The sequence below is a fragment of the Lissotriton vulgaris genome, chromosome 6 (genome assembly GCF_964263255.1).
Source record: "Lissotriton vulgaris chromosome 6, aLisVul1.2, whole genome shotgun sequence".
NCBI classification, from domain to species: domain Eukaryota; kingdom Metazoa; phylum Chordata; class Amphibia; order Caudata; family Salamandridae; genus Lissotriton; species Lissotriton vulgaris.
The window spans coordinates 760,523,843-760,540,068 of NC_141694.1; the positions used below are offsets into that span (position 1 = coordinate 760,523,843).

General features: G+C 39.9%; 1 protein-coding gene across 1 annotated transcript in view; it reads right to left on the bottom strand.

Moving 5' to 3' along the window:
- Positions 1-16,226, bottom strand: part of RFX6 (regulatory factor X6) — a 465,451-nt gene that overhangs the window by 238,308 nt on the left and 210,917 nt on the right. Inside the window, exons 5-6 of the mRNA XM_086925262.1 lie at positions 11,723-11,800; positions 10,545-10,572 (exon numbers count right to left, since the gene is read on the bottom strand). Of these exons, the coding sequence (XP_086781388.1) occupies positions 10,545-10,572; positions 11,723-11,800 (106 nt within the window). The remainder of the gene's footprint in view (positions 1-10,544; positions 10,573-11,722; positions 11,801-16,226) is intronic.

Below are 16,226 nucleotides of genomic sequence, written 5' to 3' on the forward strand. Positions count from 1 at the left end.
TGAGAGACCTAACAGATACCAGTTTTTGTACAAAAAATCCCAGATGACGATTTTCCGCCAAGTGGTGGGCTGATGGGAGTATTTTTCTGTCTTGTTCTCACACTTTATCTTCCTTCTGTGATCAGACACTTGTTCATACATGCGTCACTTTGGAATTGGCACACAATATTGAGCCCATGATAGACCTCCAGTATCCCTTGTGTGTTTGTTATAGTTGGATTTTGGGATAGGATACTTTGTAGGTCTCTAAACTTGTTTCTCCTATAGACCCTCCCACTCAGTTGTTTTTTGTTAGTTTTTTCTCCGACAAAATGTCCTGGAGGCCCGATTTAGCAAAGATGCTGTTAGGACACAAGCTAGTGGCTGAAGCAATAGGGAAAGAACACTGTCTTTCACACACTAGGCCGGTAGCCCCCGCCCTCCAAGTTTATGATGCCAAAGAAGTCAGCGCTGCTCTTTACGGAGCAGAGGTCTGGGGATTCGACAAGCTCAATGAGCTTTGCCGATCCAAGCATAAGTTGTTTAGAGACCTGTTAATGCTACCCAAATATGCCCACCATACTCCTCTTCTACTGGACATGGGCAGGCGGTCGATTAGCGATGTAGTTAGGCTACTCCCTTTACTCTTTTGGGCCCGCATTAGGCAGACCCCCGAGCTTCACCCCTACGCCGAAGCTCTTACAGAGATGATCCGCCTAGATACTAGCTGCAAAATAGGCTGGATTTCCAATATCAAGAAAACGCTGACAGCCATTGGACTCCAAGCCTATTGGGTTAGCCAGGAATCCCCAAGGAGAGACAAGCTCAAACAATTGCATTGGGAATGGGTGGACGAACAGGAGAACCACAAACCTAATGTGGGCAAATTAACAGTAAAATTTTATTCTCATAGTCAAACTAGATATCTTGAGCCCTTCCTTGATATAATCCAGGTGCCTAGGGACAGGATGTTGTATATACATTTTAATATTGGGACTCTACCTGTTTGTGAGACAACTGCAAAAAGGTACCCTAGCAATGAAAAATATTGCCCATGATGCAGAGCCCCGACAGAAAGCATTACCCACGTAAGGTTTGCCTGCCTAGCATATAACATATCGCGGGCCAGATGGCTAAATTTGTTCTGTCAGCAACTGGACTGCCGGGAACATCATACAAAATTGCGCATTCTTAGGTCCGATTCCAGACCTCTTTTTGCATGTCGTGTAGCAAAGTTTTCAGGCCAGGCATGGCTTATCAGGTTGAAGGGTCCCCCAAGAATTGCATGGTTTTAACTCAAACAAGGTTGTGACAGATTCCTGTCACAACTCTAAATTCGTTTGGCTAAATACAAGACCAATTCCTATGCACAAGCGCTTTCATTGCCATCCATTGCTGCTATGTTAGAAAAAAAACAATTTTTAAAACAAGTGCATTAACGATTAACTATAGCATAGTGAAGACCTGTTATTAAAATGACATGCTTACTGTTTTTATCTTGTTTTTATCATTGATTTGCATTTGATATACTAATTGTGTATTTGTCTCTGCTGTATTGGCTTTTAATTATTCGAACATGACAAATGCATTATTATGCCAAGGACCCAATTGTCTATTATGCCATATTGTTTGCTCATACAAGCGTAAGATGTTGCATATTTGTATCATTCCCTTTTATATAAAAAAAATATTTTTTATTTGTAGCTTTTATGACATCTTCTGTCAAATAAAGCTTATACAACAACTAAGGAAATGCTAAAGTGATGGAAACTTAGGGCCAGATGTACGACCCGTTTTGCATGCGCAAACGGGTTTGCGAACTCGTTTACGCATGCAAAAACATATTGGGCCATGTAGATAGCCTATCTAGTGAGTCACATTTTTTTGCCACTCGCTAAATAGGTTTTGTGACTCACTGTTTGGAAGGGTCATTCCCTTCCAAATAGTGAGTCTCAAAACAATGTACTAATGACTTGAGACAGCAATTGTAGTCCCAAAACACTCACAATTATCACCAACTTCAAGTAGGTGGTAATGCATTTGCAATTAGGAAGGGGTACCCAGGGGACCCCTTCCCCTTTGTGAATGCCTGCACAATTATTTTTTAAGGGATGGCAGTGGTCCCAGGGACCACAGCCTGCCCCTAAAAAATGAAACAAAAATGTTTCTTTTTTAAATTTTTAAATGCATCCCGTTTTCCTTTAAGGAAAATGGGCTGCATTTTGAAAAAAAGTTGCTTTATTAAAAAGCAATCCCTGACATGGTGGTCTGCTGAGCCCATCAGGCCATCATCCCTGTGAGGGCTGGCATTCACAGTTGCCTCGCAAATTGCAAGAGGATCATTAATATTAATGAGCCTCCCAATTTGCCACCCCATTGGGAATCGCAAAACAGTGTAAACACACTGCTGTACATTTCATTTAGTGCCTCACAATTTGCGACTCACAATGTATCACAAATTGCGAGGCGCTAAATGAAAGGGTCGTACATCTGGCCCTTAGAGTCTTATTCAGACGTTGACAGATGGGTACTTGGTCACAAATGCGACAGATGTCCTGCCTGTTGTATTCCGACTGGATTATATCCTAATAAAGTTGCAGTAAAGAGGATGGGATAATTCACATTTGTGACTGAGTATCCATCTGCCAAACTACAAGTCTTGCACTTAGTGCCTAATCCCCCAAGTTTTCCATGCATAAGAGTGACATATGTATTTAAAACTCAAATCTTATGCAAAACTCTTGCTTGTTAGCGTTACATCACTATCTGGATACTATGCATAGAATACAGTCATTAGTGATACATATTTGCTTAGAATAGAAAATGTCCTGACAACATCAATAGAGGTTAATCAGGGTGTGAGCTGCTAGGCCTGTCTTATTTGTTGGGGTCACAGTAACTGCCCTTTCTACCATTGGTGTAAAGGATCATGAAGGCAGAGGCAGGGTAACACAAACTGGATTCTCAGAGACAGTTTTCCAACATTTTGGGGTCTATTTACAAACCCCATTTACCAACAGAGCGTCCATTTTTTTTTACACTTCGGTGGCATAGCACCATTTCCCATATTTGCAAGGTGGTGCTAAGCCACTTAATGTAGATGAATGCTACCTTGTAAATGTGACCCTTTCTGCAGCAGCCCTCTGGGACAAAGGGGCATGTAATGGGTGTTGCTGTGGGTCTTCCACCGCAACACCCATTGCTTTTTGACGTCCCCAGATTTACAAGGCTGAGGCAGTGCCAAAACAGCACCATTCTAATGCCATGGATTACCAGGCGTTAGAATGGGCAATATGAGGAGAAATTATTAATTCTCCTCGTTTTTTACTCTTTCCATGTCTGCAGTATTCTGCAGCACACTTAGAAAGAGCAAATTGCTATGAATGATTGTTTATGTGCCGGATGGTGTCCCTTCCTCCACATAAACAACTGCCCCTGCAGTGCAGGCACCCTTACAACATGGCAGCAGGGTGCCTGCACTGGAGCTAGGCAGCTTTTTTTGCGCCAGCGCTCAGGGAAACACAGGGGTGCACCGCATTCTTGTGAACACAGTGCATCCCAGTGTTTTTAAAATGTTGGAGCGTGGCACTGCTGAATTTGGTGCAGCTCCGTGCTCCAACATTTTTTGTAAATCGGCCCCTTAATTTCTATTCTTATAGTCAATCATAAACAAATTGGAGGCTGCTGAGGGAATATGAATGGATCTAGGGGTCAAACATTTGTTGTCATCAGGGGACAAAGGATGTCTTATATCAGTTTTACTACCTCAGGTATTCTGGTATGTTCATAATATTTCTATGCTTGTGTCAGAGTACTGGTGAGGTGCAGTCAACACAATGAGGTGATCACCTATACAGCACTAATTTTATATATAAAAATATTTTAGATGAGTTTTCCACATTTATTTAAACTTTCAGTTGAATACTTGAATTTCTCAGAGGAAATGGTGCACATAAAGTGGGGGTAGAGATCACTTTTCATGGAAAAAGTGGCATCTGAAGAGAATTTTTTAATTGTCTTCAATTTCCTATCCCTACAGAATCTCTGTATTGCAGAGACTCCACACAGTGAGGTCATATGGTAAGAGAATATCAAGAGGTAAATATTGCCTAAAAAAACATTATGTCGTAAATATTCTTTAGAAAGATATTGACTGGCTGAATCTAATAATACAAAAACTAAACCCAACAGAGCAATATTTCAACATAGATCCATAAGAGTGATAAAAAACAGGAGTTTGCCAGAAATGTATGTGACTATCAAATCATACTGAAAATAAGCATAACATTGAAAAGGAACTTGAAAATACACATAGGGTTTCTTGCATAAAGAAAGCAGTCAAAATGCTCTACAATGCCTACCCTCTGTTACACCATGTGCATTATAGCTGTGTTTGGAAATTGGACCTATGTCCACCTAATATTTCAGTAGCTGCAGTGCAATGTTTTACACATTGAAACAATTTCAAATCTGATTAAAAGCCTTTTTCACCACATTTTGACAGTAGGTAATTGATTACATGATACAAAATTTGTAATTTACAAATCTATAGTAGCTCAGCCAATCGATAAAAATTATATAGTCTAGTTTACAGGTTTTGTCTGTTGTACGACACTTATGGTCATCATCAGTGAAAGCAAACTAAGACAATAAGCTGAAAAAATTACATTTTGGTTCAAAGCCTGTATTGACATACACATTAACACACACAAATTATCCAGCAAACATTTCAGCAGCCTACCAGTTGCGTATCAACAAAAGGAAGTTTCTTTCTCTAGATAACAAGGGCAATCATGGTTACTTTTTGCTGTAATTAGACACTTAATATATTAAAAGCTTTTATTAATACAAAAAATCATTTTTATGATTGTGTTTAAGTAGAAAGAAAAGTGTTCATTAATTTTTAGCACTAATGGATTTGAGTACTATCACAAAGGGCTCTTAGAGATATGCTTTTGCTAATGGCCACATGGCCATTTTAGTGGCACGCCAGCCTCTTCTAATGGGTAGTTAACATTAAGATAATGAAGGCTATGTGATATATCTAATTGACCGTGATTCCTACCAAGCTGATCACACTTTTATATGTGGCCTCATAAGGCTTCATTATTAATAACAAACAAAAATCTGTGAAATCAAAATGCCCAGGGAACCCATCAAGGGTCATATTACAAAAAGGGCCAAGTGGGATGCAACAGGCATATGTGGATGCTTCCTGTGCCTCAGGAGACCTTTGGTATTACACAAGGGGTGGCAGATGCTTGTGCATCCCCTTCTATAATGTGGATTATGTCTGCCCACATCATGCAGTTTGTGGGGTATTCTCTCATTCACACAGAGGCAGGGTCCTATGCAAAGGAGGCAGCACTTTTCATTTGCGCCTGTGCCATATTACAGACATGTGTGCAGAGACAAAGAACCTGTTGGAAGGCCCACAGACTATGTGCTACAAAGAGGTAACCTCCCTATTCGTTGCCACTTAGGAGGAAGGGACTAGGGTCCCAGAAACCCACTAGACATTTCGATGTAGGTAGGTGCAATAATGCACTGCAGCCGCCTACAGGGGGATACCTTTCCCCCTCTTCAACCAGATGCCAGTCTGTCTCCAGGGAAAGATGGATTCACAGTCTCAAGCTGCAGCCTGGTCTCCTAAGCACAGTTAGGAACTGCCAGAGTTCATGCCTGAGCTAAGCACAGTGCATTTGTTTTATTCCAAAGAATTTATTGGGTTTTACAGAAAGACAGAAATACATCAGCAATACATATCAGATATTGCTATAAAATGAAAAAAACATGCTGGGGTAAATCAACAAATTAGAGAGAAAATCCCAAGCAAACAATGTCCCGGCTCATATCATTAGAGAGCATGAAAAAACAGTGCATCCAAGAGATCAGGGTATAGTCATTGGTATACATTTAAAATGTAAAATAAACGGCAAACCCTTGTACTGGAAATCCTGGACCACCGAGGGCATACACTTTCTAAAACAGCTCGGCATACAGAAATCACCAGTCTCCTTCAAATAAATCCAAAACCAGTATAAACTAGAGGATATAGACTTTGACAATTTCCATAAACTTAAGGCTTACATCAGCAAAACCAAATGCTCCTATCAGGAACCCTTCACCTACATTTATAAAGTCACTCAACAAATCAACTACCAAGTTTAAAATGAATTAAAACTTTTACAGCCCAAATCCACTTGTCCTAAAGAGGAAATGGGGCAACACCAATAGTATTTCTCCTGATGACTGGAGTCTGATGTCGAAAAATTGTTGATTCTCACAAAATTACTTCATTCTTGTCCCAAACGAAATACTTGCAGTGCATTTTTTTGCAACCAGGCACACTGTTCATGCCACACAAGATGCACCTAATCTGGGTGCGCTATATTACAAACAGATGAAGTGCACCCCATTTCCATTTGTAAGTCAGGCCTAGAAGTGTTGTGTTTCTTCAATTTCTTTACCACTTGTGTTAAAAAAAATCCTCTGAAATACATTTATTCAAAAAAAATTTGAATTATCCATTAAACAATAAGAAGCATGTTTGTAATATTGTTTGGGATTTCTCAGAGCTGGATGGATATAAAACTAACAATAAATACTAATGAATAATCTGTTTTATAGTTAAATGCTTTTTAAGACATACTTCCAGAACAATTGAGAAGATCATACCAACTTAAACTAAACATATATCTTGGCGTTCAGGGTGATATTAGTGCAAGAGTTATATCAAGAGCATCATAGAACATCAATTGTAAAGCTTAGAAACTAGCTACGTTTCTGGATGAAAATCTCTCTAAATATTGTAAAACTCATATATTTTGTATGGTTTGGAAAAGTGCCAAGGAAAATTTTAAGAAAATCTGCAATAGATTCAGAATGGCAGATTTGGCACCCCTCGATTTTCATCTATATTGTTGAGTTGCTCCGTTACAGTATATCTGGAGACTGACTAGGGTGACATATCTTAGAACCTGTGATCAATTATTTTAGGAGCTAATGGAAACTAGACCACCACAGAATTACAGAAAAAAATCTGGAAGGATTTTAGAAAGATTTTCCTAATTCACATAGATAGTCTGAGATTTTATTACATCAAAGATGAATGGCACTCCAGAGATCTCTTGCCATCCAAACGTCTAATAAAGAGACTTTGATTGCATGGGAATAGAATAGTATTAAACATTTTTAACAGACTACAGCAAAAGAACTTTAATTTTTCAAGTGAAAGCGTTGGCTCATCAACATATGTATTTACAAGTAGCAAACTTCCTTCGTATTATAGAGATCTCTAGTATTCTATTATTTACCATGTTACAGAGACAGGGTGTGCAATGTGAGGAGAAAATGGATTTATTAGCAACCTTTATATGAAACTGTTGCCTACTGAAGGTGTACTTCATGATGAGATGATTGTTAATCAATTACATACAGAATAGTAACCTTTTAATAAAATAAAACACATATTAGCATTAGGCTGAACCTCAGATGTAAGTAATGTTACAGAATGCGAAAGCATATTTGCTTTGCATGCTCCAAAATTACCTTAAATTATTTCTTCTGTCTCTGATATGACTGGTATTATTACCCCGAGTAACCCTGAGCATATGTTTTGGGCAATGCAATTTCCTGAGAGTCATATAACTAAAACAGACCTTTGAAAAGCATAGAAAATGTCTGTAATACGTAGTCCTGGTGAGCAGGACCCAATGGCAACCTAATGGAACTTGCTGTTTGTGGCAACAATAATTTTTATATATTATGTAAGAATTAAAATTGTCAAATGATCCAAATTCGAAGACTTTGGTAACTAAATGGAAAATATATTTGAATTGAAATGGCAAAGGCAACGCCAATAGGTGTGGGCTATTTTAGATAAATGTGTTTTTTATTTTCATAGCTGTAAATGATGTGATGTGGGAATGGGTGAATACAGTTCACATGCAAACACACACTGACCATCCAATACATTAGTCATCAGACTATCTCCAAAATACAAAACCTAACAGGGTGGTGACAGAATAGTGCAGAAGTATCCTTGACATTACAAACTTCTGACCAGTAATCATGTATGGAGGCTATCCGCTTACACATCCAAACCCCTTGATGAGCCGAAGTAAACTCTCTTCTTCAAATCCAATGGAGCTAGCTTCACCGCATGTGTGCCCAATAACTCTCCATGATATTACATCCTCCGCTAACATTTCAGATGACCTAAATGATTCATTTTCCCCGCAATAAACACAACTGGCCTTAGTGACATTTTGGATGGCCGACTACAGTTGGGAAAAACATGGGGGATGTTAATTTGATGGTGTTAAGCGCACCAATATAATAAGGTTTTCTATGCTTTCTGTCATAGCTTCAGGACACTCTGAATGTCCAATATCATGTTTTTAAAAATGGTATCAAGGCGTGGAGCTGAAATTGCATGTACCATACAAGATGCCTTGAGTGGCCACAAAACACTAATCCTTCTCTTATGTACTACCTGCTTACCTTCAACACAGATGCCAGTTGCTGTAGTAAAGTGTCATGAGTATTTAAAAGACAATACCCCCAAAATACTCTTGTGCCTGTCTGCTCACCCTCAGTACTCAAGCAGCTGTTGGGAAAGGGTCAGACATTGTATCACAAGCCTTGCAATACTATTTTTCATTGGCCAGCTTCTCAGAGGCTGCGGACATCCATTAAAAATAGCATTGGCAAAAAGGTATCTATAAAGAAGGTCCCACTGCATTGAGCATGCCAGTAAGGAACTGAAAATACTAAACCAAACAAGTATTTTTCAGTCTACAGGGTCCCTGAGCTCGAAGTGATTTGGGAGGTTTTGCTACGGTACAAGTGACTTGCAAGTCCGTACGTTGTATGTGTGAAGTGCAGCAAGAGCTATATTTGGGAATCTGTCCACATGCATAACTAGAAAAATCTGTCCATGAGTGACATTGTAAGTAGGATATATCAAGTGTGCATGCTTGTGCATTGTGTGCATAAATGTATGTGTCTATAATTGTGTGTTCATGGCACATGCTTTCATTGCGTGGTTTCATGTGTCATCCTCTGAGAAGGGAATGGTTTGCAAGCAATGGAGAGCAAGCAACTAGTACTTAAGGTGTATATTTTCTTGAACAAGAAAGTACAACTGTTGTCAGGGGAACCAAAATATGTGCCACAAAAATGAATGCAACTGGATTTTAGTGATGATCATATTGCTTTTAAGGATACTCACTATCATAGTGAATTCCTGTTAATGCTTTTAAAAAAGCAGATTATATTTAAAGAATTTCTATAGTAAAGTGGAATACTTACATGCACAAGGGCCTGATTCACAAAAGTAAACTGACACTTTCGTGGAAGTTTACAATTTGTTTGGGTATTCACAAACTATGACTTAAGTTTACGACCGCAGTTGGGACAGAGAACTATGCACAAGGTACAGAATTTACATAGTGTAATCGGTCAAAGGTAGTGTTGTCTCAGTTTAGTGCATCACGTTTGCCTCCGCATGTTCCTTTTATGCCCAAACTACTAAACTTCGGATGTTCAGATCAGCTAGGAAGAAAAAGCGCAGTCAAATTTGACTTAGCACAACGTCTAAATGAGCAGCCTTTTAATCGTACCCCTTTCGTACATTGTATAGAAGCTATGAGTATTAGAAGCAAATCACATAGAAAAAAAAACCAAAAACGAATAAAGTACTTTTTGATTTGATTTGAGTGGTTTGTGTTCGACCAATCTGGTCTCTCTACTGAAATGTGTGTAGTAGTACAAACACATAGTCTAAAATATAAACAGATACTTGTATAGGTGTGTTTCCAGATTAGATCTCAAAATCATCGATTTACTGCAATTTGTGCAATGCAGCGCTGTGTGAAAATATAAAGGGCAAAGTGTCTACAGTATCAAATATACAATACATTGTAGACCAACGATGTCGGTGGCATTTGCATGGAAAATACACTTTTTGACTTAATTTGAAAAAAAGTATGTGCCAGCACATTTAGTAAGAGGAAAAAAACAAGGGGAAATAAAGATGTCTCTACTTGTTGCACCTCTATTTGGAAAGAGTAGCATTTTCATGCATTTTCAGATTTACCTGTCTTGGTAAGTCTGGGAATGTGCCAAAATGTATGTGTGGATGCGTGGTAACACTTACACTCCACCTATGTATTTCTTCCCGGCAAAGAGTCATGCAAGGCAGTGCCTTGCGCTGCCTTGCGTGACTCCAGATTTACAAAGCAACGCAGGGCTATGGAAGGTGGCCTTGAGAGGCTTAGTAAATTAGACCTATAGATTGCGTTTCTCTTGTTTCACCCTGTGTGACCAAGAGCAGAACAATTCATTGATACATTTGAGAAAAGTGTCTACTAGCTATCTGCTGTTTTAGAAAAAGAATTATCTTTTTTTCCATTAAAAAGAAAATGTATGGACATGTCACTTGTAGAATATTTCTTAGACGTTTCCACATGTTCTCTTGGTCTATGTTTCACATGTCATTGTGCCATCTGTTTGGAACCTAACAGGTACAATTGAAAACATTGACATAAAATGAGTCCTACCTCGTTTTTCAACTTGCTTCCTGAGAACCTTGGGGAGAAAAAGCAAAATGTAATAAAACAAATAAAACAATTGCAAATGGATTAAAACACAGAAGAAAAATTAATGAAGACACACTTTCAGAATCGTCAAACTTCTACTGCAGAATAATTTCGTAATACCTTTATATCCATTCTTCTCAAATCCACAATCCTACAATAGTACCAGATTATTAGTACCAGCAGCGGTTGTTTATAAAGATTGTGCCAGTACGAGATAATTCTACAATGGGACTGATGCAATTTTCCGACGCCATTTGAAGTATTCAACTAGTATAAAAATGCAAATAAAATATTTTTTGCAAAAATCCGTCACTAAAAATTAACAGTGTACAAATAGACTGGCGCAAGTGCAAATTTGTACATGTTAAGGACAGGGTTATTCCCAAACTGTGGAAACAATTGATCTGAAAAATAGAGATACACAATCAAACACACCTATGTACCATATCAATATTAACAACATTGAAATCTGGGCCATTGCCAAACCCAATCATTTAATGAAGATGATTGTATTGACTATTTCTAATAATATCTTAAATTCAACTTTTTCTGATCATAGGAGACACTGTCGAAAAACGTTTTGTGAATCAGGCCTAAGATCCCTTCATGGCAGCGCGTAACATGATTGGAGCACTATCTACCTATCCAAGTGGACAGTTACACGAATGAAAAACCAATCGGTCCAGACACCGCCAGTTATGTAAAAGGCAGGAAACTGTCAGAAGCATTTTAAAGACAGAAACCGCTGCTCCAGGGTTGTACAGATTTTCTAATTTTGGAGACTCAATAGCGATTTATTTCAACATTGTACATTTTGCAAATGATTATTAAGAAGCCAGGATTTTATTTTCCCTCACATGAACCCACAGTGCGGGAAAGATCTACGACTGATAGGAAAGGCTACTTCACGCCTTGAATAAACAAAGGGACAAAGTTGTCTGATTCAGTGGGCTGTCCCCTTGTAGGACCAGACCAGTACGGCGTTCCACACTTATCTATTGGCTTTGAATGGCTGCTGTACCGCTATCATTTAGTCTTACATGTTTTTATTGGAAAGTCATACGACATGTAAAACACGTGGTCACCTTTACAATGAAAAAGGAAATTAAAACGTCAACTGTATCAGTTACTCATTGTACCTCGTCAAGCCTTTACCAGAATAAACAGAATGGTAATATGCACTGCTCTCCTTAATTCCTATTCCATAATAATGATACCTGAAAAAGAGACAAAAAATATTTAAGTTGTGAAATTATAGTTTTTTTATGTATCATATGCAACAAACAGAGTAATTCTGTGGAGGGGAGAAGGATATTTTGAAAGAAAATAATTTGCTTCTACGTATTCAGGGATTGTACATCTGTTTGTGAACAGTAGCAAGAAGAATAAATCATCGATGGAATGCTGATCAATTTCAAACACTAATCCCCAGTACAGCGATCTGGGTCTAAATCCATCATTTTTTTGTTAATTTCGCCATTCCAGTTTGGACTCAGCCATATGTAAATGAGTCTTCACCCTGCTCCCTATGGGAACAGTCTAGCCCAAAATGCTATGCCAGGTCTTTCCCGGAACAGAAACAAGCCTCCTAGGACTAGTTTTAGGGTACAAGCCCTCATCAGCGAGGGTAGCCGGACTCCTGTGGCATGGTGATCATGCGACCCATGTCTGGGCATACCCATTCCACTTAGGGTAACAAATGCAAAAAGAACAAATGATGCACAGAATGCTGAACAATGTCAAACACGCACCGAAAGTGAAGAGATCTGTGTCTAAATCTATCGCTTATTTGCTCACTGCGCTAATCAGGATGCTACTCCTAGTGATAGTCAGTGGTTAGAGACATTGCAAGCATTCATAGTGATTCTGGAGAGGAAGTAGGAAATTTTACAAGAAAACTATTTACAGGGATTGTACATCTTTGTACTTACGTTTGTTAACTGTAGCAAGAAGAATAAATGATCGACGGAATGCTGACAATGTCAAACACTCACCCCCAGTACCGAGATCTGGGCCTAAATCCATCATGTTGTGTGTTTCATGTACCACCCTAAGTGGCATGGGTATGTCCAGACATGGGTCGCATGCTCACTGTGTCATTGAAAGCAAGCCCTACCTGACTGATGAGTCCATAAAAAGGGCAAAATTGGTCCAGGGTTGCTTGTGTTCTAGTTCAGGAAGGACCTGGCCTGGCATTTTGAGCTGGACAGTTCCCATGATGAGCAGGTTCAAGGCTGATTTGCATATGGTTGGATCCAATCTGAGTTGGCATGGTAAGCAAGAACCATGGGTTGGGATGCTACCCTGAGTGATCACCAGGGGTTAGACAAATTTCATGCATTCCTCCCATCACATTTTGTGTGTTTCATGTACCACCCTAAGTTTAATGGGTATGCCCAGAGGTGGGTCCCATGCTCACTATGTCACTGGAACCAAGCTGTACCCGGCTGAGGAGTCCATAACTTGGGTGAAACCGGTCTTGTGTCCAAACTGAGGTGGCAGGGTGAGCAAAAGAACAATAGGTTGGAGTGATACTCTGAGCGATCTTCAGTGTTTAGAAGACAAACTGCAAGCATTCCTCCCATCACATATTGTGTGTATTTTGTGAACAATGGCAGTCTTTGAAGAAAAAGCCAAAATGGAGGGATGCTGACTTTTGAAATAAAGCAAAGAAAAGTGAAAGAATCAGGAAAAATTAGCACTGTATCCTTTTCCGAGGAGGAGATGGTTATGTATAAGTACAAATTTACACTATGTTCTATTCCACCTAAAAGACAAGTAAATTAAAATTACAGATACTCTCAATGGAAGACATTTATTCAAAGAGAATATGAGTTTGGTGTTGGATCTGTGTATCCATTTTTACCAAATTCACACAAATACCTTTCCAGACAAATTCCCAAAATAAACAATATCTCTCTATATTTTTTTTATTTAGTGCTTCATTCTCCACATCTGGGCCTGATTTACGTATAGGGTACACCATCCTTGTTTGCACCACAGCGTACCATTAAGAAGATGAGCCTAGAGCAAACAGGGATAGGGTGCTAAGTTACAGTGAATATGCTGCCCCCAGGGCTGTTGAAAAACTCACGCTGCCCTTGGGACAAGACTTTCAGAGGCAAACAGAATGGGTCCTTCCAAGTCACTCTTTGTTTAAATGTGCAGGTGGTGACATGAGAGACTGTGTCCGCCTTCAAAGAGATGTCTGGAATGTCCTTGGGACCATCTTTCCCCCTTCCAGAGGGCTGGCCTCATGGGGTGCACTGACAGTGCACCACCATTCAGTGGCACTTTTTCAGTGCATCTTCTAAGGGCATAGCTGCCTCTGTGCCCACATCCATCATACTGTGTGGGTGCAAGTGAATCCCTCATTTGTATTAGGCCAAACCCCCATGTAAATAAGTAAAAACCCTCTGAAGATAGCACTGGAGCTACATTGGCACCATTGCTATCAGTGTTACAGAAGGGGCCTAACTCGCATCTGTGGTCGCTTCTGTAATACCAAAGTGCCCTGGGACGCAAAAAGAGGGTAAACATGCCCGTTGTGTACACGGGGCACTATGTGTAATACGCCTCTGGTGTTTCTAAGCAGCGTAAATAACAAATGTGACAATTGACCAATCCACAGACCTTGGTGGTATGGAAGACTGGTTCTTGCTTGGTGGGATTTCAAGCTGCTACTATCTGATCTCCACATACAATGTCCTGCTCTTTGAGCCATCATCCCAGCTTTTGTCATCAATAAGAGAAAAATAACTCACACATCGACCCAAACTAAGTATGTCTCATTAAGTATATAGGTGAAGATTCTTTTTATGCATCATGCGATAGACCTTCCCACATACAACAAATTATCAACACACAAATCCATTGGGCAGAGAAGGAGTAAAAGACTACCCCCAGCCCTCTCTTCTAAAAAATCACACTCATGCAGAAACCATAACGATAAATAAGTGGACTCATAGACAAGAAAGAATAAACAAAGTAAAGAAAAGGCAATTTGTCCACAGTGGCCTTTTCATTGACCTAATTAAAAATATTGGGGTTGATTCACAAAAGCATTTATGAGTACAGGAAGCACAAATTGGGAATCAGCTTAGAAACTTCCAGCACCCTACTAGAACAAATACAAAGAAGACAGTCCCTTTTGTCTGTCCTACATATATATCAGTGTTCCCTGAATAATTCCCATTTCATCATGATGTTCATGTTTGGGGCCAATTCACAAAAGCATTTAAGAGTAAGTAAAAGAATACTAGAGGACTACTACTTTAAGTACTCCAAAATGCCTTTGTGAATAGGCCCCAATATCTTCCCTCTGGCCTACATGCCTAAAGAAGTAGCTATTTAGGACTTTTTAATGCCTTCCAATTTGTGATAAGTTCAGGAGTTGGATTTAAAGTCAATCATCTTTGATCAAAATAATGGGCCACTCTCCTTAGACGTTCATAAAGCATTTAATTATTGCACTGGCCCTATATGTTTGCAGTTCCTGGGAAAAACGGGCTTTGACCCAACATTTCTAAAATGGGTCCAATTACTATTATCCTCACCTCAAGCAAGAGGTAAAATGAATGGCATTCTTTCCAATATATTCACGATACCCACTGTCCCCTTTACTATTTGCATTAACATTAGAACCACTAGCGGAATGAGTGAGATGGGATGCACAAATTGAGGGTTGGAAGTGGGATTCATATTGGGAAGAGCATACATCATTATATGCTGATGACGTGCTGCTGAAGTCAGCAGACCCGGACACACCTCCCAGCCTAGAACCTCAGTGAGTTCCCCAGTTACTGGCTCCCAGTAGCATGTAATAGCGGAGCAACACCATACCATGCGATAAAAATCGGCTCATATATGGCTGCAGCTGGGGCATGATGCATCAGGTCGGAGCCCAGCTCGATAGAGACGCAGCAGCATAAGATAGGCACTGTGAAGGTAGTATACTTGAACCAGGTAAAGCCTGGCTGTGACTGTTTTGGGAGCCATCAATGCGTCCTTCCAATCGGCGTCATCCAAGGACCCAAGCCAACCCTCCCATCGATCCTTGAGGCGTGACAGTGTGTTAGGCATGTTATTGATAAGGGAGCAATATATACGGGAGATTCCACCCTTCCCTAGATTACCGGTCATGGTCTGGGCCTTGGACGGGCTATAGTCGGGTAGGGAGGTGCCATTTGAAATGTGAGAGTGGAGGGCATGTCGTATTTGCAAGTATCAGTAGAACTGGGAGGCGTGAAGGAAGTAACGAGTTTGCAAGTCTTGGAAGGGGCATATGTGACTTCCAGCCCAGATGTCGCCCAATAGAGAGATACCAATGATGTCCCATGCTCTAAAGCCTGAGAGGTTGGCGACCTCCCAGAGCCAAGTGCTGCACCACAATGGGGTATGTTGGGTCAGTTTATTCGACCACTCGGTATGACGTAAAGAAGCTCTCCAGGCCAAAAGCACCCCGTGGGTGACCTCGGGTAAAGTTTGGGGGATAGTGCTCCCATACAGCATCCCTTGGATGTTATTTTTTAATTTTTTTTATTTAATGCGATTTTATATAGCGCAAACTTTACCCAAAGGTGTCAGAGCGCTTTACATAAGAACCCGTTGCAAAACATAAGGATTTAGGATTACATGCGTTAC